The following is a 26,921-nucleotide window of genomic DNA, read 5'->3' as shown; positions in this document are numbered from 1 at the left end:
TTGTATCAGGAATACATTTGATTTTAGACACATCTTTGCAGACACACAGTTATGTTAGGTATATCAAAGCATCCCTAAAGAATATGTGAAATTTCCTGGTACATCTAGTAAGACTGAGTATGATATAACAAGAATCTTAATAAAAGATTTTTCAAAGGCCACTTGAAGTAAGCAGTCTTCCAGAACTAGATTTACTGTTCAAGTTTCAAAATGGCAAGGAGGACAGACATTATGTAGAGGAAGGGGGAAAAAAATGAAGATAAAAGACAGAACAGCTAGTGCTATTACATTCTATTTCACTGATTTGTGTTGTTTTAGTGCAGAGAAGCTACTTGCCCACTAAAACCTGGCTATGCAGTCCTTGATTTCTAGTATCAAAGCTGAATAAATCAAGGAAACTGGGCTTTCATACCTTTGAGCCAGTTTTCCCATAAAATTTCTACATCTACTGGTTCAACTATTCTAATCCTCTGATCAGGCTCTGTCTCAAGGAAGTCTTAAAATCCTTTTTTAAACAGAAAACAAAACAAAACAAAAAGTTCAAGGTAGCTATAATATGCCAGTTGATTACCATCTGGCCGTAAAGTTAAAATCTTTCCATCTTTAACTACTTTTTGGATTTCTAACGTTTGATGGAAAGTCTCTTTTTCAGCACCCATTCTCCTCCCATTTTGGGTCAAGACAACCCAAACTTACAAGATTTACATGGGACTGTTCCTCCCTATCTCTTCAACTGCTGTTTGATGACAGCATGCTCCCTTCCAATTTCCCTGGGTAATATTTGTGTAGATGCGTTTCCTTATTTTTTCTATCCCCCATCTTTTCTCTCCAAACCTTACAGTAAGTCACAAACACTGTGCACGTAGCAATGCCAATGCTTTGTATATTCTCACATGAAACACAATAGGCACATACAAATATCAAACCTCTTTTAAAGATACATCAAAATATTTTGCCATTATAATGATTTAACTGGTTGATACTTCTCCATAGACTATGATGGAATTGAACACAAACTGCTAGAATTCTGAGTATTTAAAGCCTCTTCTGTAACAACTGCAAAGATCCCAGCAAAATAATATGCAAAATTCTTACCAGAGTAAGTAACCGCTGTTGTACTGTACGTTGCACTTTGAGTATACGATGGAACAACAGTAGCTGCAGCTGCTACTGGCTGCACAGTAGAGGATACGGGATATATAGAAAACGTAGTTGTTGCAGGACTTGGGGTTGCAGGTTTTATAGCTGTCACTTGTCGTGTTTGTTGGGCTTGGGTATACTGAGTTGCCCCTTGGCTATATCCTGCTTTTGGAGCTAATTAGGATAGAAGATAAAAGTGTACAAACATTGATATGTTTTAGCTGAATGAAATGCAAACCATACTAAGTGATACTTAATGATATGCTGGGGAATAAAAGAGTAACAAGTGGGTTTTGTTTTGTTTTTTTTGTTTGATTGGTTTTGGTTTTTTGTGTTGTGGTGTTTTGGTTTTTTTACAGTCATGGTTATGCATTATGTGCCATGTATCACACAACTGTTTAATCATGTCACAGCTCACACTAGTAAGCCTCAGATTGATTGATTTATTTTGAACTGTGTTGCCATGTTTTCAAACAACCTTCTCATTCAATGGTTTTACTAGAGTACACTAAACCAAAGTACACCTAAAATTTCCTATTATTTCTAATTAAAGTACAAAAAAGTAAATAGGATTTATGCTTTGTACCAATCATGATACCAATAATTACAGAACTACATACATTAAGTAACTAAAGAATTAAAAAAGAGGGTCTTCTAACCAAGTTATCATCTGAACCCACCGTTGACTATTTGAACCTACTTCAGCAAGGTTTCTAGACAAATCAACAAGAATTTTGCCTAGAAGTATGTTTAGAGTGTGTTTAGTAACAATCCAAACCTCAGAGATAGCTACTTATAGCAATGTCACAATAATGTTCAAGTTCTAGGTGCAGCAAATTTTTCTATGCTGAGAGAGATTACATGACAAAACAAAAAAATAACCTGGATAATGTGAAATATTCAAAAAACTATTTTTGAGGTATTAAAGTAGTACACAGACTGTGTATAATGACAGCAGTTTGAATCATGCCACCCACCTGTCTGGTAGTACGATTCAGCTACTGAAGGTTGAGGCTGGGCAGCAGCAGCCACAGCCGCCGCAGTTGCTGTTGGCTGTTGATAGTACTGTTTGCTGTCATAAGCTACAGCTGGGGCGGTAGATCGAACATAGGAATAGGAATCCTAAAAATTAAAAAAAGAAAAGCAGGCAAATTTCTCCTTTAAGTATATATGTGGAGTTATAAAAGTCATTAGCAGAGTCAAAGAAACAATGTATTTTCTTCTAGTCTACTAAAGTAGATTTATAAAAACTTTTACAGATACAGTATACACAAATAAATGCATTAAAGAAATTTATGTTTACAGATACTTCAGGCCTTAAAACAACCCTGATGGTCTTTTTCAGACTTAATACAGGAATTAACCTCATGCTATTAAATCACTTTCCCTACCAAATTATTTTTGTTACTGAAAAGCAACTACTCTCACTTGTTTTTCATGATTGTATCAGATTACATTTCTGCAAAATATGAAGCACAAAATCCACCAAAGATCTCCACAAAATGTGAATTTCTACAAACCATGATAAATTCACAAGTTTACAGACATGACCCTATGTTGGATTTAAAAATCCCATCATTAGCGATACTTTCCTTGGTTATATTTTTTAGAGTGCGAAGGTGATACTTTGCAAACCTTCTTTACTTTCTGGTGTATCAACTCGTCCATTAGGGAACCATATCCAGTCTACAATGGCAAGGCAAGTAGCTCATTCAACACCTCTAGAACTCAGTAGATGGCTAGTAAACTTAGAAGGGGAGAGCCTGGAAGCCACTAGATGTATGTGCCTATATTCTCTCATGCTCACCATTTTTATGGTAAAGCATAAAGAGCTGATCAACTGAGGAGCAGCAAGGCATGAACTACTACAGCTGAAGTGTACTAATGTATAAAAATTCTTTTTATTTCCAAGAAATATAATAATAAAAAAATCTTTTCATCCAAGATGTGTAAACTGGAATTATTTTTATTTAGTTTAGGGGACTCTCTGTTCTGTCCTAATGCATCTAACAACTGACCTCATAATTATGAGTACACATGCTACTGGAAAGCCTCCTACATTACAATTCACTACCATATGTAACAAATTATAAAAGCTGTACAAAAGAATTGACAACATGCAGCAGTAGTATAGTCCTTTTAAACAAACCAAAATACCAATTAGAATCTAGATAATGCCTTGATAAATTTAGGACTAAAAAGTTAAAAAATTATTACAAGAAACACACTATTTCAACATCCAAAATGAAAACAGACAAACGTCTCTCTTTTGTAGAAGCCTGTAGCCACATAAGGTTAGGCAGTGATCTCACAAAGGGTACCCAAAAACTACCCCAAAGGGTAGTTCCTCTGCTAGGGCAATCTTCTGTCCTCATATGTTTGGTGCTAGAACTCCTGTAGCACCCAGGAATCTGACAAGGGAACTATTTCTACCTCCACTGAAAACTTTTATCGGAACATTTTTTTCAGCTACATCAGTTCCACGACTCAGTTCACTGCACGCCACTCGAACATTTAAGCTAGCTGAGACAATACAGTACTACTCTTTTCAGCAGTAGTTTCACATAATCACCTGGAGGTAAACATCAGTTCATTGCTTATTGTGTGAATGTCTAAATCTTAGCTACTGCAGTACTAGTGCTGATAATCCTCTATACGGGCCATGTGAGACTGCAGTCACCTCACATTCTATCAGTTTTCGCTACTAAGTAATTCGAGTTGTACTCAAACTGTGATTCACAGAAGAAAAAAAAATATAAATATCATCACATTCTCTTATCCAAACAGGCCTCCTCCTTTTAAAGTATCATTTAAAAATCATACAACAGGAGTAATTTTGTTTTGGAACCTACCTGGTAATTCTGCGTAGTGACAGGAGGTGGTGGTGGTGGAGCTTCTTGTTGCCTCTGCGTATAACCATAATCTGTAGCTGTGTGCGCTGTAGGATAGCCTCCATACGCAGCAGCTGTTGCAGCAGCTGCAACAGCCACTGGGGCAGGCCTGGCTACTGCAACTGTAGCTGCTGCGGGAGCATAGGCTGCAGTAACTGTGTGCGCAGCGACTGGTGCCTGGTGGACAGTGTAGCTAGCAACTGTAGTTGGATGGGAATAGGCTACACCCGAAGCTGGCTGCTGGCTATATTGGAAAAAGACAGTAAGTAAATAATTAGATTAATCCAACATAGTAAGCTAATGCATTTCAAAATCCCAGATTTGATTAACACTTCTCTGTTCTACAAACAGACCTGGAGCAGCTATCTATCTATGCATACACTGTAATGGCTTTTATTACCTCTCTTTACTCCCATTAAAAAGGCCATATCATTTTCAAGTTTCTGTGGATGCACACATATCATGCAGGTGATGACTCGGGGTGGGGGGTGAGGTGTTTGTGTTGGTTTTTTTTTTTCAAGCAGTGGAACCCAAGTCTTTAATTCAAAATAGTACAGAAGTCTTAAACTGTTATCTTTTCACAACTGACAAGTTTTTAAATGCTTTAGTAGTTCTTCAATAAAACTGACATACCCAACAAATTAAGAAAAATAACTACTTTTCTGTGAGAGCTCACTACTGACCTGCACTTGCATGAAGTTTTTCAATAAACCATATTAAAGTAATGAGATTTTAAAGGCTTCCATGAAAATTAGCTCAAAACTCTTACATTTAAGGCAGAGACACTTTAAATACACACTTCTGATAGAGGACTTCTCCCACAAAAGTTTAGTTATAAAAGCTGGCCCCACTCGCTCATGCAGAAGTCCACTGCCTTACAACATGAAGCATCAAAAGAACTGACAAATTGAGTGAGAAGACTGCTACCAGAACTCTGGCAATCTTCCAGGCACATGCTGAGACTAATCTGCCTCTCTAAAATTTGCAGGTAGGACATTAATATGTGGCTATTTACTAAAAAGTTGTAAATATTAACAGTGGAAATAAAAAATGATGGCTTCAAAGGTTTAATTATTTGAACAGAAACTAATATTATTGTCCTATACTAATGTGTAACTGTGCATTATGATTAGAAACTTAGAGCAGTTATTTTGATTTTTTAAATAAACAAAGTGAAATGGGCAAAATATCACTATCTAGAATGATGACATGAAGTGCGGATTGAGTGATTATTCCGAATTTTTTAGTACACTTCCTGCACTGTTGTTCAATAACATTTAAGAATCTCTACAGGGATTCACATCTCCATAGCACTACTAAAAGGTAATTCAAAACCAACTCCATGCCTATCAAGGAGGTAGTATCATCTATTTTTCAGAACAAAATAGAAAAATGAAATCTCGCTTGTAGCAAACATATTCAGTGGCACAATGGAATTTCAGTATGATTATGCTCAAAACCAAAAGGAACCACTTACAGTATTTTTTCCTAAAGACTGCAATATTCTCTCTGACATAACTACCAGAAACAAAGCACCTATTAACTTTGGAAAAGATTTTTTTTTCAAAAGATTTTCCCATAACTCCCTTGTGTTTAGTAATTTTTATGTATTTATTTTTAGAAAAACTGATTTTGTCATTTTAATTACAGCAGAAGCCATTAACTTCAATATAGTAAAAGAAACATTCTTACAGCAGAAACAGAGAAAATTTTATTACTATTGGACTTCCATGCCTGGACTCTACCTTCTTCCCACTGTAGGCCCCTGGTTACTTAAAAGACCACTTCCATCCCATCCAAATTTAAGTCAGTTGTGAGTTGTACTTAGAATCACGTTTCATTTTATTTTCAATTTCTTAGCATAACAGTAGAAGGAAAAGACCTAAACCACTTTGGTGTAGCTCCCACCACTGCTTGAAACAATTCCTCCTACTTGACGTACACAGGAACACTCAGTTTCATATGAGAAATTGGACTCCACCAGAAAATTCAGGAAGACTATTTTATGATCGTAAAAGTGAATGACAGGCTATAAAATTAGGCTGCATTATCTCCATAACTAACAGAAGTGTAAAATATTCACAAATTCTGAGGTAATTATCATATATCATATATATCTACTAAAAACACATTAAATTGAGAAAACAGACAGCAGACTGTTTAACTCAGACTGCAGTTGAACACAACAGTCCAATACCACCACCAAGGGAAGTCTTGCTCCACCCTATCCCCACTCTTATTCTTCCCTCCTCCCATATACCAAACCTGGCTATGCCATGCTATTCCATCCCTGGTGCTAGCTCTGCTACTTGTCAAGCTATTCAGGGCACTGATTTAACTCATTGATCTAGCAGAAAACAATGAGTTTTTTTTTTGCTGGGCTCATTTTCTAATGCTGAGTGCCAGAACGCACATAAATTATACATAGGGAAACAAGGGAAAAAAATGGGAGAAGAAAGAACAGGGACCTGTCTAGGAAGCATTAACTTGGCTTTTCCAAGTTTCATGAAACCATGCTTAAGATACTACTACAAAATACGATTCAGTGCTCACAACACACTATGAAGTAACAGTACCAGTCAGTTTATAAAGCAAATGCTTTTGTCCTCAGAATATATATGATTAAAGCTACCTGACAGTTTTCAGTATTTAATATTGTGAAGAGATTATGATCACTATCAGCAGAACTATTAACAAGATTCTGGTACAGACAGTTTCCTGTCTTCTGTGCTATTTTTGTATCGAAATTCCTTATCATGGTATAGAATTAACAGCCCCAATCATTTGATTTCTAAGGCTAACACAGTTCTATGACCATGTTTACTTTAGCAAACCTGTTCCCCTTGCTTCTGCAACATCATGCAGAGCTAGTGATCGAGTTTGCAACACTGCAAGAAAAATATTCTAGAACTGACTGCTTCTTCCTTTTTAAAAGTTATGTTACATTACGTTACAGAAATTGCCATGACATCTTTTCTAAACTTATAACATTCCTTTTTCTCCCCATGGTCTTACTGAAAACCTTTTAACATTAAGATGACCAGACATTTTCATGTAATTAATTTACATAAAAAGATTTTTGTGCCAACTTTTTCATTTAACTTACAAGACTTTTTATCCTTGTTTGGCGATAGTGCCTTATCGTATTTGCTGAGATGAACTCACCTCCTCCTAGATTATTTTGCCAGACTCCCTATTCCACTGATCTTTCTTTGTAATTCATCTGTGCACCTATCCTACTATTATCTATTCTTCTTTCTCAACTACAGATGGCAAGAACCATCTGCATCGCTTCAGATGAAGTTTCAGCTCTGCTACCCACTCTGCTCCAGCCAGTGCTCTCTTTCCAAACAGTCTAGCTTCCTCAGAGTAGCTTCTTGTAAAGTTACCTGTGTATTGACAATAGTTTCCTTGCATCAAATCTCATGACATGCCATACTAATATAAATACTAAGTAAGACTCAGAACCAATCCCTAGGGAACTCCACTGCAATTATTCCTATTTGATAATTACTCTTCTAATTCTACTAACCACTTCTACCAGCTCCTTCTCTACAATTCTTTTACTAATCTCTACCTTAAGTAATAATTTTCTGTACTGCACCACATCAAGCATTTCAACTTAGTCCCAATAAATAAGACTTCAAAAGATTTAGGCATGTGATCAAGTTATTAGAGCAACAAGGAAATACAGTATGTCAGCTGAGCTATGGTAACAAACCACATGCATGCTCTTCACCACAACAAAGGTGGTAATTCAGTTTAGCTTAATCCCCCAACACAGTGGGAAAAAGTTGAACCAAATTACTCTTTATGTTCTATGGGCTAAGGACATGCAAACAGGTACTGCAGCACAGCAGACAGAGAAGCTAACTCATTGACCTGGTAACTTAGCCAGTTTTCTTTGTAGATCAATTTTTCTCTTCCCCAAAATAAGGTCTAATACCCTTATTACCATCTTTGAATTCAAGGAATTCCAGCTCTCTTCAATGTAACTTCGTATTACAGTTATTACAGTATTTTAATTTACTATCAAAATAAACATCATTCTTTAAGAAGTTATGGGTGAAGGACTTGGCAGCTTCAAATTGTACTGTGCTGTATTGCTATTATATTACCTCTTCCACCAGAAGTTTTCATTCAAAAAGAATACATTTCATTCATACCACAGCTATTTCTTTAACTGATCATAATAACAGTGCTTCCCCACCAAGCTGACTTTTAATATCTACTTTCTAGGAACAACACACATTCTTTGATGCTCGTCTTCCAGCTCAGATTTCTATTTCACTGTGTTTTCACTATCCCAGCCAGAGCAGGTTTACAGTCTACGTGTTGCACTCAATTGCTCTGCGCCAGGTTGTGTAGATAGATGTTTCAGTCAACTACAGAAGGTCATTTCCAGCACCTTACCTAATGTATTTTGTCTCTCCCTACCTGCTTTAAACTGCTACATGCATATTGCTATTTCCCCATGCTCTTTGCTTTCTCCTCCCAATTAAGCTTGCTTCTATTCAAAAGTTTTACACCTCAGTGTATACCTACCTTGCCCTCGTCTTCCACATCCTACCAAAGTAACCTCAAGATCGAGAGAATTAATTCTTTATTCACAATCACTGTATTACAGTGCACGAGAAAAGTATTTTTTGTCAAACATCTTTCACTCAAATCTTTGAATAACACCTATTCTAATTTCTACTGGCACTAATGATGGGAAATACTAATCTTTCTGATACACCAGTATCAGAACAAGTGCCATATATTATGAAATACCACTATGATATTAAAACTCCTAGATAAGACTGACTGCAGTGAGCTGTGACCATGTATCGTTCTCCATGCTAATCTCCAATTCCATGTCAATCTGATTTTCTGGGGCTGAGGGGCCACACTGGCTCACAATCTTGCAGAATTCATCCCAGAGCAAAGGCCACAGCAAAAACTAGCCTTGTCCACACAGCTGGCTGGTGTATGAAACTCCTTTCACTAAGTGAAAGTACATTTTCCCAAGACAGGTGCATGTTTTGACCTGATAATTTGCAAGACTAACACTGCAGCTACTTTCATGGTATCAACATTTGATATCGCTGTGTACACTCATAACTGTGATTCTGAAACAGTATAACATGTAAAGATCTTCTCATTTGCTAAGTCTCCATTCCAAAACACTGAGACATCAAAGAGTTATGAAGATCTCCCTGCCCAATTCTACACGACACAATCAATTCGGCTACAGTATAGCTTTAAAAAAAAGTGTAATTATAGGTAGATACTTAGCCAGAAAAATTCCAGCCTGAACACTTACATTTGGCCAAGTGGTATTAAAACACTAGCAACAAAAAATCTACACCCTGAGGACAAGCTCTCAAGACAGGTGTTAACCACCACTACTCCATACTAGCTATTAAAATAACTAGATTAATTTCATAATTCTGTTGGTAGTTTTTGTTCCCCTTGTCAAAAACCAGAATATTCAAGCAACAATTAAAAACCTTTTCTGAACTGCACAAAGATCTTTAACAGTGAAACTGTAGCAGTGTTTTTGATACTGAAAAAGAAATATGGACTTCCAAAGTGAAAAAAAGCTGGCAGCACACTTAAAATTATCAAGTCAGAAGCTAGCTAGGAGGCAGAAATTGCTGATCGATAGCAATTAATGAAGTATTGGTGTCCACTTAGCAAAACATTGCTCTCCCGTTCCAAAACCGCACAGGTTTGTCTAACTTAAATAGCTATATAATGTAGGTTTGTAAATGAGCAACATTCTTTCACCAAAAAAGCTTAGATGAAAACTTGTGTTATAACTGTTAGATCTAATATAGCAAAAGCCTCACTTGCTAGTTACTTTTCTATAGTAACACTGATAGAAGGTCTGGATTTCCTGTGATATATCAGCCCAAGAATGGCAGAGAATTAAGAGCAATTAAGAAACAAATACTGAATTCTCTTCTGTAGAACACTTGGCTCACACCCTTTTCATTTCCAGCTATTAGCCTTTCCTAGTAAAAAAGTTTTGAGGCTTTTTTGTAAAAAAGTAACTTGAAAGTAGAAAGCTTTATTTATTTTTTGCACAATAGCAATATCAAGAAAATACAACACGTTGATATAAAGCTATCTATTTTGCCACGTAATAACTTCAGATGACTTAAGATTGTAAGATATTTTATTTTCCATGTTAAGATATTTGCGGAGTAAGTCACGCGTTAAGAAACTTAATAAGGTATCTGTAGCAGTTATTGTCAGAGGAATACATTTTCAGGAAAATGCAGTCTATTTCCATATAAGATATATAGCACGTAAAAGGAATATATAGAGGAAGCACATAAAAGGTTCCCTATAAGCCTTGCTTTTCATCACACCGACTGATTTAATTTCAAAACAAAAATGAATTGTAACTCATGTGCATGGAAGCTGAAGAAAAACAAAAATGCTGATCTCCAGTGCATCTCCGTACTAACAACCAACACACACACACATATTAACGCTGCTGCTATTCCAGCTCTGTTTAGGGTGCTGAACACTGAAAACTCTTCCTAGACGCAAAAAAGATCTTAAATTTTTTAGTTTTCTGAAGAGTGCTATTTTGATATAGAGTTAAGATCAGGACTAAAACCAATTTTGTCTCTATTCAAACTACAAGCTTCCTCAGAAACTACAACTTCTAAAACATATTTCTTGCAGGTCTCTTTTTTTTTTTTTTCCATTTAAAGAAATGATTTTCAGGCCAGCTTAGCACAACATTTAAGCTACTCTTAAAATAATTTTTAAAATACAAATATCTTGAATTAAAAAAAACCACCACACTAATTAAGACTTACTTACTGAATTCTAACTTTTAAGAACATTTGAACATTTTAGCATTAAGGAAACCACATTTATTTGAGACCTAACTACCATATTTCTCAAAGTGTCATAGATTATTCTATTAGTAGCAGAATAGCAAAAAATACTGTTTTGCAGTTTTTTCTTTCAGGGATATGAAGACTGAAACAAGTATGACCTAACTCTACAAAAACTGAAAGAAGCACTACAATCTGCTGCTGCTTCCGATCCTAACCTAGGAAAAGGCACTACTGAATAACTGGTCAGATGAAGTTTCAGGTGTATTAATGGAACCTGGGAAGAGCAAAGTAAAAACAAAATAATAATAATAATTTTTTAAAAAGTGACTTTTTTCCCTCCTAAACACACTTGACAATAAACAGCATGAAATGGTGAAATGAAATACTGCACTACAGTACGTTGTACTTTAGAACTGACTTTACTTCTGCTTTTCTAGAGCCTGTCACTCACTACGAGCATAAAATTTTGAAGACTGACTCTATCTTTTTAGAACGTTAATGAAAATTATTATTTCCTATTATTACAATTCTGTGAACAGAACATTGTTTATAACGCAATTCAGTAAGAATCAAAAGCGAGGCCTGAAGGCATGCAAATGTGCAATGCCCTCTTGAATTCTGTTAAATTTCAGCAACTCCTAGTAACGTATTCTATGGTTTAACTACATAAGGCCTAAAAAAAGTCCTCTGTAGCAATTTTGAATTTCCCTTCCTCTTCCTTGTTTCTAAAAACATCCTTGCATCATTACATTACAAACAAAAAATACTGATTGCTACTAGATAGCTAAGCCATATACTCACCTCAAAGATGAATATCCTCGTGTTTTCGATACCCCCTTACTGCTCTGTTAAACCTTCACACGTAGTTTCACAACCTGATTTAAATCTCATCAAATTCTGCAATGTTTTCCTCACTGTACATCAAAACACAACTCTAAGTGTCTGTAACAGTGATGCAACATATGCTCTGTATCTACCGCCCTTTATGCAGTTGCACACAACGGAGAGCACATTGCCTACACTGCTTTCTTCATTATCGAAACATCGATTTTATTCCAGTCTAGCCAACAGCCATGTTCACAATGATAACATGCAAGACAAAAAGAACTGAGCTTGAGATGTTACGTCTGCCAGAAAAAGTACCAACTACTAACATTCTCCCTGTCAAAATCACAGAATCACAGAATGGTTGATGTTGGAAGGGACCTCTGGAGGTCGCCTAGGGATCCACTCCCACTCAAGCAGGGCCACCTACAGCCAGTCACCCAGGACCATGTCCAGACAGCTTTGGAGTATCTCCAGGGATGGAGACTCCACAACTTCCCTGAGCAATCTGTGCCAGGGCTCAGTCACCCTCACAGTAAAAAAGTGTTTCCTGGTGTTCAGAGGGAACCTCCTGTGTTTCCGTTTGTGCTCATTGCCTCTGGTCCTGGCACTGGGCACCACTGAGAAAAGCCTGCCTCTGTCCTCTTTGCACCCTTCCTTTATGTATTTATATACGTTAAGAAGATCCCCCCTCGGCGTTCTCTTCTCTAGGCTAGACAGTCCCAGCTCTCAGCCTGTCCTCATAGGAGAGATGCTCCCATCCCTTCACCATCTTTGCGGCCCTTTGTTGGACTCTCTCCAGTATGTCCGTGTCTCTCTTGAACTGGCCACAGCACTCGAGGTGTGGCCTCACCAGTGCTGAGCTAGATGGGAAGGGTCACCTCCCTCAGCCTGCTGCCAGTACTTTGTCTGATGCAGCCCAGGATGCCATTCGCCGCCTCTGCTGCAAGGGCACGCTGCTGGCTCATGTTCAACTTGGTGCCCACCAGGACCCCCAGGTCCTTTTCTGCCAAGCTGCTTTCCAGCTGGGTGGCCCTCAGCATGTATTGGTGCATGGGGTTGTTCCTCCCTGGGTGCAGAACTTTGCACTTCCCCTTGCTGAACTTCGTGAGATTCCTGTCAGCCCATTTCTCCAGCCTGTTGAGGTTCCTCTGGATGGCAGCACAACTCTCTGGCATGTCAGCCACTCCTCCCGGTTTTGTGTTGTGAGCAAACTTGCTGAGGGTACGCTCTGCCCCATCATCCAGATCATTAATGAAGATGTTAAACAGAAAAAATGCTAAAGTTGGCAAGTTCTCTAGAAAAGGAAAGAAACTTCACTAGTATGGAAAACTGTATTCAATTCTTAAAACATTTCCTGCCTTTAAGCTCCGACTTTGCTTTTCTAGTACCAGTAATGCAACTTCAGTTTAACCTACCACTGTTACATTTTAGTAGCAGACAGAATTTTACACGTAATTTAACACCCCAGAGTTAAGCCTACAACCATCAATCCATTTTGAGGTTACAACTACAAAGGACGTAACTACACCATTAACAGAAAAGCTACCCCAAGTATTTGGTTCCTAAGACATGAGCCTGCTGCAAATTTCAGCTAGTTGGCAGACTTCCCTCCTAAAAATGACAAAGGCTCCTCCGATTAGTGAGGCAACTTTCCTCCCCAATTACCACCACCTCCTCTGCCTTCCCATCATTAGTCAACTGCAATACTGGCATACAGCCCATGTTAACAAACCCAGAACCCCTTATTGACTTTCTAATGTTGGCATATCTCCTTTGAGAGTGGGACATCACTGATTTGAAAATAAGCCTATCAAAATCTTTTTATAAACAGCAGTAGCTTACTGGAGGCTTCTTGTGTAGATTAAGTAAAGTAAAAGAGCATGTTTAGGATAGCACTTAAGACTAACATTGGTTGAACAAAAGAGAATCAGCACCACGCAGCTCTATCATATTCTGTGAAGTCTCTTTTGCGAAAAATGCACATGCTTTAAGATGTGATGCAACTCAACATACCATGGGCATAAAATTTGCAGGAAGCAAGCATTTGGAGTTTTTCTGCTGTGATACAGGTACCTTCATCCTATGATAAAACTATGATTACTTGCATTCCCCATGCATTTTAGAATGGGGTGCATATTACACAATACTGTAAGACGAATAAATGTTTTTCTTAACACAAGCTTAAGTCTAGTAGTACACTTTAACTTCAGAAGAAGCCGAAGTCCTACTCAGTATTGTCCTTATCTGGCTGTTGTCTACCAGTACAAGTCTGAATTATGTTTAGTGATACTTTAAGCTTGGGCTAGTAGGCCTGTGTGAATTACAGCCCTAATGTCTCTGGAAGACTGAATACTTTTGAAACCAATATCTAGTTGAAGAAGAGATAACTGGGGCAGACACTGAAGACAAAAGTAAAGTTAATTAGAAGTACTAGCAAATGTGAAAAAAACACTCTACCTCTAAACAATTCTCAACAGCCAACATATCCATCCAAGCATTTCACCTTCCTTTGCTGTTCTGCACCAGCCTCAAACACCCTGTAACATGGTGCACTGCACTCAAATTACAAACCAGCTATAACTGCAAGAGTCCACTTCCATATGGCTGCCTAGAAGACTGCAACTTAACCTAAACTCACAGGCACTGTGGTCTGCTCTGGACCTGAACTGCTAAAATTGCCTTTATCTGTGAAGGCTTGCCACACTTGGTAATATTCATGCTACTTGAAGGCAATTCAAAGTTAACAAATCACTCCTAACTACCCAGGAATCCCCCGTCTGTGCCCTGTCTCATTAGAGCAGGGACACGGTATGAATATCACTAAGATGAAACTCAGACACTTAAAGATTCTTTATCTTCTTAATAGAAACCAAAATCTTAACGCAAGGTTAATTAAATGAGACTACCACATTTGCACAGTCCTCTGTCCAAACATTTCTCAATGCTCCTATCTCTCCACCAGCACCCCCACATTTCAATCAGCCGGCTTTAGAATACAAGCATAACTATGCCCCTCTCCAGCACCGAATCAAGAATGCTAATATTCTTTACACATGAAAGACAAGCCAATATTAGGTTGTTTGTTTCAAACTGAGTAGACACACAGTGGTTCAGGTGACCTACAGAGCACAGACACAGAAAGGAGGACTAGTATCACCAAATTCCACATTTTAATACAGTTACTTAAATACGTAACAGATGAAGTTTGCATTGCATGCAGGTTTATAACCTTAGGCCTTAATACCACCACTAGCAGAAAGCACAAATTGTAAAGGTATTGCAATACTCAGAGAAATTTCCTGTATTGGTATTCGCATAATCTAATGCTTCTCTCATTATGTCATGATATTATTACTGGGTAGTACACACAAAGTATTTTGAATAAGCGGGGCAGCAGGAAGTTTTATGCAGTGACAACACTGAAGGGAACAAGAATGCTTCTAATCCATTATTTACAACTTTAAAGGGCACTTAGTTCTTTCGCTGCCTTTGATTAAATATGAAACGAGTTAAGATTTCAAATGTGGTTTATGAAAACTACTGTTTATGAACTAATAAAGACAGACATCTATTTCCTTTCTTATCTAGCCAATTCAGGGAACTATTCTACTTACACTGTTACAGGAGTAAATTCGTTATCAACTCCTGCACACGCTACTTCTGAATTTCCCAAATCCAAGATCTAACACCTGAACAGCTACTAATCTGGCCTTTATAACTGCTTCAAATATCAGTATTTAATTTAAAGACTATATTCCTTGGACAAATTTTAATTTATCCTTTCTGTGAAGGATGAGACTATTTAAATGATCCACCATGGCCACCCGTAAACTTGAATCACAGGAAGACACAGTGATTTCTATGCCAATTTTCCAGTTGTTGATTTAAAGCAGCTATTTCCTTGAACCCAATGGTTCTAATATGTTGTCCCTTCACTACTATTAATGCAAATTAGAATATTATCATTTTGAGAAACTGGAGTTCCAGCAGGGTTTATACAGGTCTCCAACAAGTCTAGAATTAAATACAGAAAACCTTTCTTACAAGTACCTTTTAAATATCACTTAGTACAGCAGATTTCCTCCTTTGAGTCCTCTGAGTGGGAGGACCACGACTGCCATGACTTTCCATATGTGGATGCTGAAATTGGAAAGGACCGGTCGCAGCGGTTGAATGTTCATAAGTCCATGCGGCCTGATGGGATTCATCCCAGAGCATGGAAGGAGCTAGTGGATGTTACAGCAGGACCCCTCTTGATTACCTACTGAAGGTCTTGGGAGTCTGAGGAGGTCCCTCCTGACTGGAAGCTAGCCAACGTTACTCCAATTTACAAGAAAGGCATGAGGCAAGACCTCACTGACAGACCTGTCAGTCTAACCTCAGTTCCTGGAAAAATTATGAAGAGCACTGGGTGCTACTGAAAGGCATTTAAAGAACAATGCAATCATCAGGCAGAGTCAACATGGGTTCACAAAGAGAAAGTCTTGTCTAACTAATTTGATATCCTTGTGTGATAAGGTCACCTGCCTAGTGGATGAAGGGAAGGTGGTGGATGTAGTTTCTCCAGGTTTTAGGAAGGCATTTGATACTGTCCCTCACAGCATCCTTCTGGACAAGTTGTCCAGCTGTGGGATGAGTGGGTTCACAGTGTGCTGGGCAAAGAACCGGCTGAAGTGCAGGGCTCAAAGGGTTGTAGTGAATGGGGCTACATCTGGTTGGCAACCAGTCACCAGCAATGCTCCTCAGGGCTTAATTCTAGGGCCAATTCTGTTCAGTGCATTTATCAATCATCTGGATGCAGGAGCTAAACGCACCATTAGCAAGTTTGCTGATGGTACCAAACTGGGAGGTGCTGTTGACTCTCTTGAGGGACAGGAGGCCTTGCAGAGGGATCCAGGTAGACTGGAGCATTGAGCAATGATTAATGGGATGAAATTTAACAAGAACAAATGCCAGATTCTGCACCTGGGAAGGAGTGATGCCAGCACAAGTATAAACTGGGAGGGGAGTGGCTGGAGAGCAGCGCTGCAGAAAGGGATCTGGGGGTGCTGGTGGGCAGCAGGCTCACTGTGAGTCAGCAGTGTGCCCTGGCAGCCCAGAGGGCAAACCGCATCTGGGGTGCACCAAGCACAGCACGGCCGGCCGGTCAAAAGAGGGGATCGTCCCGCTGTATTCAGCGTTGGTGCGGCCTCACCTTCAGCACTGGGCACAGCTCTGGGCCCCACCATTTACGAAGGATGTGAAGATCCTTGAATGCCTCCAGAGGAGGGCAACAAAGCTGGTGCAAGGGCTGGAGGGCATGTCCTGTGAGGAGCGGCTGAGGGCTCTGGGCTTGTCTGGTTTGGAGAAAAGGAGGCCGAGGGGCGACCTCATTGCTCTCTGCAGGTTCCTGAGGAGGGGAAGGGCAGAGGGAGGTGCTGAGCTCTCCTCCCTGGCATCCAGTGACCGGACACGTGGGAATGGTTCAAAGCTGCACCAGGGGAGGTTTCGACTGGACATTAGGAAGCGTTTCTTTATGGAGAGGGTGGTCAAACCCTGGAACAGGCTTCCTAGAGAGGTGGTCCATGCTCCAAGCCTGTCAGTGTTTAAGAGGCATTTGGACAGTGCCCTTAATAACATGCTTTAACTTTTGGTCAGCCCTGAATTGATCAGGCAGTTGGAGTAGATGACCATTGTAGGTCCCTTCCAACTGAAAATTTTCTATTCTATTCTTTGAAATTGATCAGAAAGTATTTAGACTCTCTTCTTTCTGATGCAAAGTTTGGGGGTTTTTTTAATGCATGTCTCCAGCTGAAGATTTAACAGTTTCATACTTGGAGATATTCCAAGAAAGGTCTTTATCCTAAAAAGAACTGCACAGATTTTTTGCACTTAGCTGAACCAAGTGCTGAAATCAACAGGATTCTATATATTATCATTAGGGATCAGTGACTGAGACTCCTTTACAGTTGCAGCCTGAAGTTCTCCCCATACATCAGAATTTTTTACAGCCATTTTGTCAAGGGAGAACTGCAAAAATGTGACCAGTAATGTGTTTATTATGAAAATTTATGTTACTTGCTATAAAAACTACAGCACTAGGACTTCTAAATGGCATGTATCAAAGAACTAAGGTCTTCAGTTTCAAATGTCTGATGTGACCTCCTAAAACAACTTGCTGTTTTGAGCAACTCTTAAAATCCATGGATTAGTCCTGTGGCTAGAAACATTTTTTTGGTAGATTTATGAGGCTTACCTATGTACTAATTATGCAGACAAACATCCATTTGTTTACCTATTATCCTGGTTTCTAAGAATGCAAAAATTTCATTATTTTGTAAACTGTTACTTCAAATACTCGTAACAATCTTAGAGGACCTGTTGCAGTACTAAATCTTTTACTATCTTCCTCTGCCATCACCACACCACCGTCTCTTTCTCAAACATACTGGAGTGGAATATACATTTTATAGCACTCTGTAAACAAGCTCCTAAGGACCTGCCAAGTCCACTTCATGAAGGTAAGCTCCCTTTTAGACATTTTAAGTGACTCCTGTGTTTTCTGCTCAAAATATTGAATTCACTCTTATGAAAGGTCTGCTTCAACACTGATTGCTGTATCTCCCCACTTTCAGACGTGGTAAATATACAAACCATTTATAGGATGTAGAGTCTTTTACTGATAGCAAAGGAAATAGTATCTTGCACTTGTGATAGCAAAAGAAAAGCTTCTTTTGATCGTTTTTTCCATTTTCTCAAGAATACATTGAGGATTAACTATGAAAACAAGTTTTGAACTTGAATGTTACTCCAATTATGTTTTCATATTGCAATTCAAAGGGAAATTTCAAACGAGTTGTTCAGGTTCAGGAGTCTAGAGACCACCTCAGCTCCACAATAAAAAGAATAATAATTTTAAAAATTCATGTCCACTTAACAACTGCAGACATATGGATCTCAGTTTATTATTAAAGATAATTTGTTTACTTACAAAAAAGAAAAAAAAGAAAATACTATTTAGAAATTCCTTCATGCCCCATGACAACTCAGTTTCAAATTTCACTATAACTGTCAAGTAAAACATAAACATACTGTGAGCACCTAATCTTAAAAGAAGACAAGCTAAGTTTACTCCTCTCCTTTAACTATTAAACATTGGAGTAAATGAAATTTAATGTACTTTATGTCCATTTCCAAGAAAAAATAGATAGAAGGAATTGATTGGGAGTCATTCCAAGACCTCAATAAAACTGTATATTCCTGAAACTATGTAAGGTATCCAGTTCTTATTAGCTAGTTAACAGTAGCACACATCTGCATTCGTTTGTTAATAAACTCTCATATACTTCCTTCATTCTGTTCTTCCCCATTAACCAAGACTTAGGAGTCAAGGAAGGTCTTTATGACAGATTTATGAAACGAGTAACGTACCTTCAAACATGGACTTTAAGGTGCTATTCCAATACAAGCCAAAAATGTGAAGATGTTCCTGACTGTATCTGGTTTTTGCCAAATTAAGTAATCTGGTTTCAGAAAATGTGAGATAATACATGCTAACAATTACTTTTTAACACTCTGATACACAATTTGGATGCACAAAAACTACGAAGATACAAAGACTTATGGCAGTGTGTCTATACAAGATGTAAGAGGTACAGTTACCGGCTCATGAGCTCCACTAGAAGATCTGCTCCTGGTCTCAGATATCAAAGTAGGAAATCTTTTTAAAAGGTGCTTGGCCGTAAAACTACCTTCTCTACTTTATCTTAGAGACATTAATTATAACATTGCTTCAATGGAATGCAGTCCGATGTATTTTCTGGTGCTTCAGCTATACCCTTATCCATCCAGCCTCTCATAGGTTGGGTTCTAACCTATGTTAAAAAGGATTCTGCCCTCCCACACTGACATAAGTGGGAGCAAAGACTTGGGGAGCAAGCCCCATCTTCCCTGAAGCTGAAGGAGGAGAGGGGCCCAGGGGTGGCTGATGGTAACTCACTGGTGGTGTTGACTGCAAGTGGCCATTTTAATTTAAGGGCCTTGGGACCTGATGCTGCCGCTGATCCTCCTCGCCCGTGGTGCCCAGCTCCACCTCCCCACCCTCACACCGCTGGGGATACAGGGAGGCCCTTACCAGCAGGATAAGAAAACACACCCGCAGGCAGGGCAGGCGAGCAGGAGGGTCCCGGGCACAACCACCCCGGAGGAGCGGGATGCAGAAGAAGCCCCCGCCCGGGGTGGGAGCACTGCCGAGCCCGAGGGGGCGGGGAGATCCCGACCGGGGACCCGGGACCGGCGGCGAGGCGGGGAGAGGGGGCTGCGGGCCTGGACAGAGGGAGGGGCGGGGCAGGGCAGGGAGGGGTCGCGGTAGTTACCTGTACTGGGCAGCAGCCCCGCTATGGGTGAATCCAAAGTAGTTGCCGGTGGCCATTTTGGCATCTTCTCCCAGCCGGCTGGGCACTGCGGCGACGATAACCAAGAGGCGGCGGCAGCGGCGGCGGCGGTCGGGGCCATGACAGGAGGCCCGGCAGGAGGAGGGGGGGAGGAGGAGGCAGAGGAGGAGGGGGGGAAGGAAGAGAAGGGGACAGATAGACAAGGGACAGAAAGAGCGCGCGAGCGCCAGGTCAGACACGGCGCCGCAGGGACTCCCCCCGCCCCGCTCCGCCGCCCCGCGCGCGGGCCGCATCCCCTCCCCCTCCGCGCGCACGGACACACATACACACCGAACGCCGTTACTCACCATAGGTGAACGAAACTACCGGGCATATGGGAATCATGAGTCCGAGCTGGCAGCGACCGCGGCGGCTGAACTCTCAACTCTCACCCCCCCTCCCTCCTCCTCCTCCTCCTCCTCCTCCTCCTCACCGCCGCGCTCGCTCCCTTCCCCCCACCCACCCACCTACGGCGACAACGGCGGAGTGCGGACGGGCCGACGCCGTGCGCACGCGCGGGATGTGCGAGGGGCCGCTGGGAGTTGTAGTCCGGCCGGTGGCCACGCCCCCTGCCCCCCCACCGCAGGGAAACGCGCTGGCCGCCGCCGCCGCGACGGAGCCGCCGCGTCCTCCTGTGCGCATGCGCGGGATGTGCAAAGGCTCTTGGGAGCTGTAGTCCGTCTCCCTCAGGCCCAGGCGCGACGGGGAGCCGCTGTCGGGGGAGCGCTGCGCTTAGCGCCCGCCTCTCCCCGTTCTCCCTCGCTTGTCCCCTCTTCCGCACCCGCAGCCACACCGTGCCCCTGCCCGCGGACTCGTACGGCAAAGATAAGGTCGGTTTCTCATTCTTGCCTGCAGAGGCACGACGCATGGCAGCAGGGAGCTCCAGTAACAGAAGTCCAGGTGAAGCGGGGTCACCGCCGCCCTGCCACACACTGGTGCTTGTCCCTGCCACACGCTGCACACGGCAGTATTTACCGGCTTTCCCACACAAGCACATGGTCAGCTGCAGCCCAGCACACGCAGCAGGTACCCAGTTAGTTCTCTTGCAAGGCCCCGGAGCTAGAAGGCAGCAGCTGCAGTTAGCACACGCATGCAGAGTTCACAGCAAGTCCTCGGACTTGTCTAAACTTCAAACCAGTTTGAGATTCACCTGGGCCCCCAGCTGCACCACCACAACAGCACACGTGAAGAGCAATGCCACTGTTGTCCACCTAAAGCCACGTGCACATCGTCTGGCCTGTCCCCAAAGCACCGCAGCTGACCTCTCCGCAAATCAATTCTGCAATAGTTCCTATGTGCTACTTGTACGCGTGAGGTAAAGCCTCGCCCATACAGGGCCCGTCCATTTGCAGTTTCTAGGCACTAGCAGTCCATCAGATTGCTTGTAAAAGCTGTTGGGCAGAACATTGCAGTCAGTGCAGTAACCTCCGGTTCAAGTGACCGAATTTCCATCTGTTCCCCTGTTGCACCTTTAGGCAATCTTTCCCTTGGAGCAGTGGATGCTTCTCGAAGCTCTGAACAAAGCAAAACTGAAATCCTTAAACGCTTGCATCTCAATTGTGTACTTTGTCTGCGCTATGATGTGCATTTTTCATAAACTAATCAGGACCTATAAAACACTTCTGGATTAATTAAAAAGTGATCATTTTAGAAGCATTTGTTTTCCATAAGCCACACCCACTCAAAACACCCATGCTCGGGATCTCTCTCGTGGCACTCACAAAGGCACGGGTTTCCCTTACCCTGCAGTACCTGCGGTCATCTTAGGCAGTAAGACTTCAGCAAAGATTTTTTTTTTTTTTCATAAAACAAATGAGAAGAGGGAGTAATTTCTCATCTAAAGCTTACATTATTGCAGCTGCATATGAAGTATTGCTCCTTAAGATGCCAAATATCCTTGCCAATTCACTGAACATTATTTGTTGGTCATTATTATTAGTTTCAGGAACTAAATAGTACTGTACCTCTTGTTCTTTCTTATCCTAATCAAGCACAATAGGAAAAGGAACCTGCATGGGAAAAGGAATGAATTTCCAACCTGTGTGGTATATTTCCACTCAAAGTGCTTTTCTGTGAAGAAAGCAGGTATTGGGTGAAGACACTTAATTACTATTGCTTATAAAACAAAAGCCCTAATCCTGACGTTATCTACAAGAGTACTTTAGAAGAGCATTCTACACAAATCTTCTGTAGAAGAGCATGACTTCTGCCATGAGAACATCAACGGACTCAGGATACATAAATGAGAGATATCTATATTCTCCCCGCCTCATTTTTAATAAAAATTGTTCATAATTGGACCACTGGATCATAGTACTTGCATAAAAAGGAAATGGAAGTTATCTTTGTTTCACTGTCTTTCAAGTTTTTTCAGTTATAAGCCTTCCACTATACTGATAAATATACAGTATTCAATACATATTTCATTAAAATATAAGCAGCTATATAAACACAAAGACATTCACACACCTTTTAACACTGTAGCATTAAACCTATATTTTGCAGGTGGGTAGGCCTGCAATTGCATATTCCGTCTTCATTGATGAGGTAAACTTGGAATATTTACCCTCTTTTCAAGCTTTGGCTCCACAAGCTGAGGAAAAATAAAAGCTTTCTTATTCACAGTACAAATTACTGTCTTAGGTTTCATAACTTCTTTCATCCAAGTAATTTCTAGTAGTTCTAATTCAAATATTCCACCCTATATCTTGTGATTTCAGCCCTGCATATGTCTGAGCATAAGCTCCCATTTGGCAGCCTGATTCAGCTGCAATTTCAGCAGAAGTTTCAGATTACTTTTCCGAGTGAATTTTGCATATTGAATCTTCAGTGCATATATCACTTTAAAAGATTACAACATACTTTATGAGAAGTCACACTTACTGTGACCAAAAAAAAAAAAAAGGTTTCCCATTTTCTTGGAAAAAAAATCCCAGTGGTATTATACAAGTCTTTCCCTCAGCAGTTTCCTAATAAGAACCTGAGGCTTCTTGATGACTTCGTGAGCCATTACACAACATCTATTTATGTTACTACTAGCTCGCAGGATCAGATTCATAGTCTATACTTAAAAAACCTCAGTGGGTTATAAAACAAGATTGCATCTCTGTAAGACATGTGTATCAAATTTGCTTCAAAATGAAACAGTAATAAATTCAGATTAGATGCTTTACGGCATTTTGAACTTTAGTGATTTCTGTATCCTTAACTGGAAGGAAAACAAATGGAGTGATAAAGTGCAAATCATGTGGCAGAGGGAGAAAGGCAGAAAAGCTATAGTGAAACATTCAAAACATTTTTTTTTAAATAGGAAAAAGAAACTTCTCCATCTCTGTTCCTAGTAAGATTACAGAAGAATAGCCAAGAATTTCCAGAATGAAAATATACACTGGAATGCAAAACTTCAATTTGGGATTAAATAGTACAGCTACTCTATTTGTGCAAAGTTCAGTGCATCTAAAAATATCACAGACAAAACCAGCAAGCTAGCATTCAGAAAAACAAACCTTTGACCTTCATGTCACCTATATGAAAGGAGATCTCCAGTACATGGTGAGGAAAAGAAAGCACCATATAACATGCAGTGTCATCAGTCCTACTTATTTAATGTCCAAAATGTACATCACGGCTGCTACCACAGGACTGCAAAACTGTAGTTGAGACACAATGGGGAAAACTCTAAATCTTTTGCACCTTCTCTGTAAACAACTAAAAGTGAGCAAACATAGGCCTTTTTGGGTTTCCTTTTTTTTGTTGTTTTTTTTTTGTTTGTTTGTTTGCTTGGGTTTTTTTTTTGTTTGTTTGTTTTTTGGTAGCAGATGGAGATAACATTTCTCAGAGGTAACCTTCCAGTTTACATGTAAAACCAGACTCTCAGCTGGCCTTTGTGTGACCACCAGAGGGCAGGGCAGATGTAGCAGAGGAGTAAAACTTTCCTACACGGTGGAGTACAGACTCTTAACAAAGGCTGCGCTTCTATTTCCTGAAAAGGTAATTTAACACTTAGTGCTCTCTTTGTAAAAGCCCTAGATAGAAAAAGGCTTAAAATCAGTATAAGGAGTCCAATGCTATCTTCTCACCTGGAAATTATTTCAGGTAGCTACAGAGAGACAAGACATTCATCAGCTTATCAACCTTCTTATTTTGAAGTGAAATTATGGGTTTTTTTAAGCAGTAAAGACAAAGACCATATGTTTTCACCAAGGTTTTAAGTGATTAAAGCAAAAAAGTGTTACCTTTTAACAAAGTTTAGACGTTGACCAATGACCATAACAACAGAAGTGTTAATAATTTATTAAATCACAAATGGAAGTTATCAGCATTTAGAACACCAAATTGCAACGTAAAAAAACCCACCACCCAAACCCAAGCATTATACAAAATTATGCAAGTGTTAATGCAAACTCAAATTACGCATCCTATGCACATGAGAAACAGACAAGTTACAGTACATAAGCAAAAACACTGCCTGGCAGTATCCCTTACTCTTTCTTTCTTGACACTTTAATAAAGTTAGTGTCCATATTATAGACTAACTTTCTCTTCCTCAGCCGATTTCTTCATCCACCTTTTAAACTAATAAGTACTGAATACTAAAACTTTACAGAGCTGTCCCTCATTCTGCCTGGCCCAAAATGTGTTTCCTACCAGTTCTACTATTTCTAACGAGAGGAATCAACAATCGCGGTTAGTAATTGCTATGTGATCAGAAGCATGAGCCTGTATTTTTCAGCATTCCCATTGAAATCTGCATGCTAAAATTTCTCTTTAAAGAAAAAGATAATGCTTCAACATTCTTCTCAGCCAAAGACATGTGTGATATGAAATGAGGCAATCAGGCAGTTACTAGAAGAATTTAAGCCCTTTTAAGGCAGCTACAGAAGGAAAGTGTCTGATGAAGGAAAAAACCCATTACAAAAATTTATTTTAAGAGCTCAGAAAGCGAACTATACCCCTGGAGGGGATAGACGACTCACTCAGAAAGTAACAGAAGAAATTTACCTTGGAAAAATTAAGGCCTCTTTCCCACAGCCAGCATTTTTTCTTAGTATCTTCTTTCTTTTTTTTAAACAGAATAAAATATAGTAAGAGTAATTTACCAGAAAGCTCAAACAGCCACTATACTCAACGACCTGAATAAACCTCAAAGAAACCTATCATTACTGAAAAACAGAACATGAAATCCGCAGTTGTAGCAAACGCTCCTTTCCCCTCACTGACCTGTTATTTGGGAATTCAGCTGTAAAAATTAACTTGGTGCTTGCTTTGGAGGAAATGCTGCAGGTGGGAGAAATTAACTCATTAAGATCCAGCAGAAAAATCTCTTTCTTTTAGTCATTTTGATTTATTTTAAAGCTGAAGGACTTGATTAAAAATGCATAAAGAATCGTTGATTTGAATGTGATGCTAGTAAAACCTTAGCGTTCTTTGAGTACCAAATGTTGACCTATAAGAAAGCCAAGCAGATAGGGATTAGAAAGACCTGAACTGCCATTACTATTCTAATACGAAAATGTAGTAAAAACCTTGAAAAGAATGGCTATGTTTTTTCAAATTAATATTCCACATGTGGAGACTATCTTGTGTGGAATAGGTATTTTCTTTTTTTTTTTTTTTGTTGGAGTTAAGCATTAAGTATTAAAAGATCATCTCTTCATCTTCCACAATTATATGGTTTGACAAGCCTGATATTTGCGCAGTGGTGATAATTATTATATTTGCACGCAGGTGGTTTACTGTGCTTTGATTCTATATAAACAACGATAGTTTTATTTTCCAAAGGTCAGGCATGTAGTAAGAACTGTAACATTATGAAACAGGCAATTTCTAAGAATTAGTTAAAAGAGTGCACTTCTATTAGCTTCCTGTTCTCCTGCTACTAAAGTGAACAAGTGAAAAACTGGCTCTCATACTGAGAGTATATACCAGTTTACCTCAATTCATGGTGAAGGCTGTAAAGACCTCATGGATCCCTTCTAAAAACCTCTTTGCCCACCTCCCGTAAGTATTTTTTTAGAAATACTGCCTAGGACTTGCAGCTGCTCATGCTGACTCTGGGTGATTACCCCCTCTTGAAACATGATGCTTGTCCTTCTGGCCCGTGTTAATGAACAGGGATCTTTGGAATTTGAAAAAGCCCAAGACTTTTGATTTTAGATACTTTATTAATAAGTGTTTGTTCTTAAAACTACAGAGGCCAATCAGCCACCACCCCACTACACCTGTACCAACAGTAGCTTTATCTGGAAGCTAGGATTGGGATTAGAGTCCACTTCCTATTTTTGATAGTTTTCTTGCACTTTTTACGAAAAGCTTGCATTGTCATGGTAGCTGAAGCACAGGTTTAGAGGTAATAACAATGAGAAGAGGCCTAACCGACACTGATAACGGGTATCTGAAGCACTGGCATCCTGCCATGCTTACAGCACAACTACAGGACCCATTGCTGCAAACAGCGGTAAGCAAAGAGTAACAGGCCGTGTTCGCTTTGTGTGAAGTTGTATTGACTACAATAATATTTTAGTGTTAATAAATCTTGTCATAAAGAGAGGCTCAAGCAGGCATTGGAAGACACAACATGAAACCACTCGTGCTCCGACAGCGTGCTTGGCCTCTTGCAGTTAGCCAAGGCTGCTAAAAGCCTTCTCCTTTCACCAAGCTGGGGGCAGAGGAGCCGCTCCCCACCTCGCCTCTTCACTTCGGTTTCTCCCAGAGGCTGCTGCGTGCTTGCAGAGATGGACTGAGCCTACAGCCCCTCGTCAAGGCCCCACGCACCAGGCCGCACCGGCAGGGCACGGAGGACGCAGCCC

General features: G+C 40.2%; 1 protein-coding gene and 1 non-coding gene across 5 annotated transcripts in view; both read right to left on the bottom strand.

Annotated features, from left to right (window-relative positions):
• Positions 1–20,505, bottom strand: part of ZFR (zinc finger RNA binding protein) — a 46,706-nt gene extending 26,201 nt beyond the window's left edge. For all 4 annotated transcript variants that reach the window (XR_015707946.1, XM_087773232.1, XM_087773233.1 and 1 more), the window contains exons 1-5: positions 20,421–20,505; positions 20,056–20,140; positions 3,993–4,275; positions 2,118–2,262; positions 1,096–1,314 (exon numbers count right to left, since the gene is read on the bottom strand). Coding sequence is in view for 3 of the 4 variants with exons in the window: in XM_087773232.1 (XP_087629358.1) it covers positions 1,096–1,314; positions 2,118–2,262; positions 3,993–4,275; positions 20,056–20,140; positions 20,421–20,457 (769 nt within the window). In the remaining variant the exon portion in view is untranslated. The remainder of the gene's footprint in view (positions 1–1,095; positions 1,315–2,117; positions 2,263–3,992; positions 4,276–20,055; positions 20,141–20,420) is intronic.
• On the bottom strand, positions 6,781–6,917 carry LOC148053571 (small nucleolar RNA SNORA66). The gene has a single exon (XR_015707960.1). It is a non-coding gene; the product is annotated as a small nucleolar RNA SNORA66 (small nucleolar RNA).
• Positions 20,506–26,921: the final 6,416 nt, after the last annotated feature.

Source organism: Nipponia nippon, unplaced genomic scaffold (genome assembly GCF_047370975.1).
Source record: "Nipponia nippon isolate SJK-2023a ecotype South Korea unplaced genomic scaffold, ASM4737097v1 scaffold_39, whole genome shotgun sequence".
Classification (NCBI taxonomy): Eukaryota; Metazoa; Chordata; class Aves; order Pelecaniformes; family Threskiornithidae; genus Nipponia; species Nipponia nippon.
The sequence above is the reverse complement of the archived record's forward strand: the minus strand, read 5'-3'. Positions and strand labels throughout refer to the sequence as shown.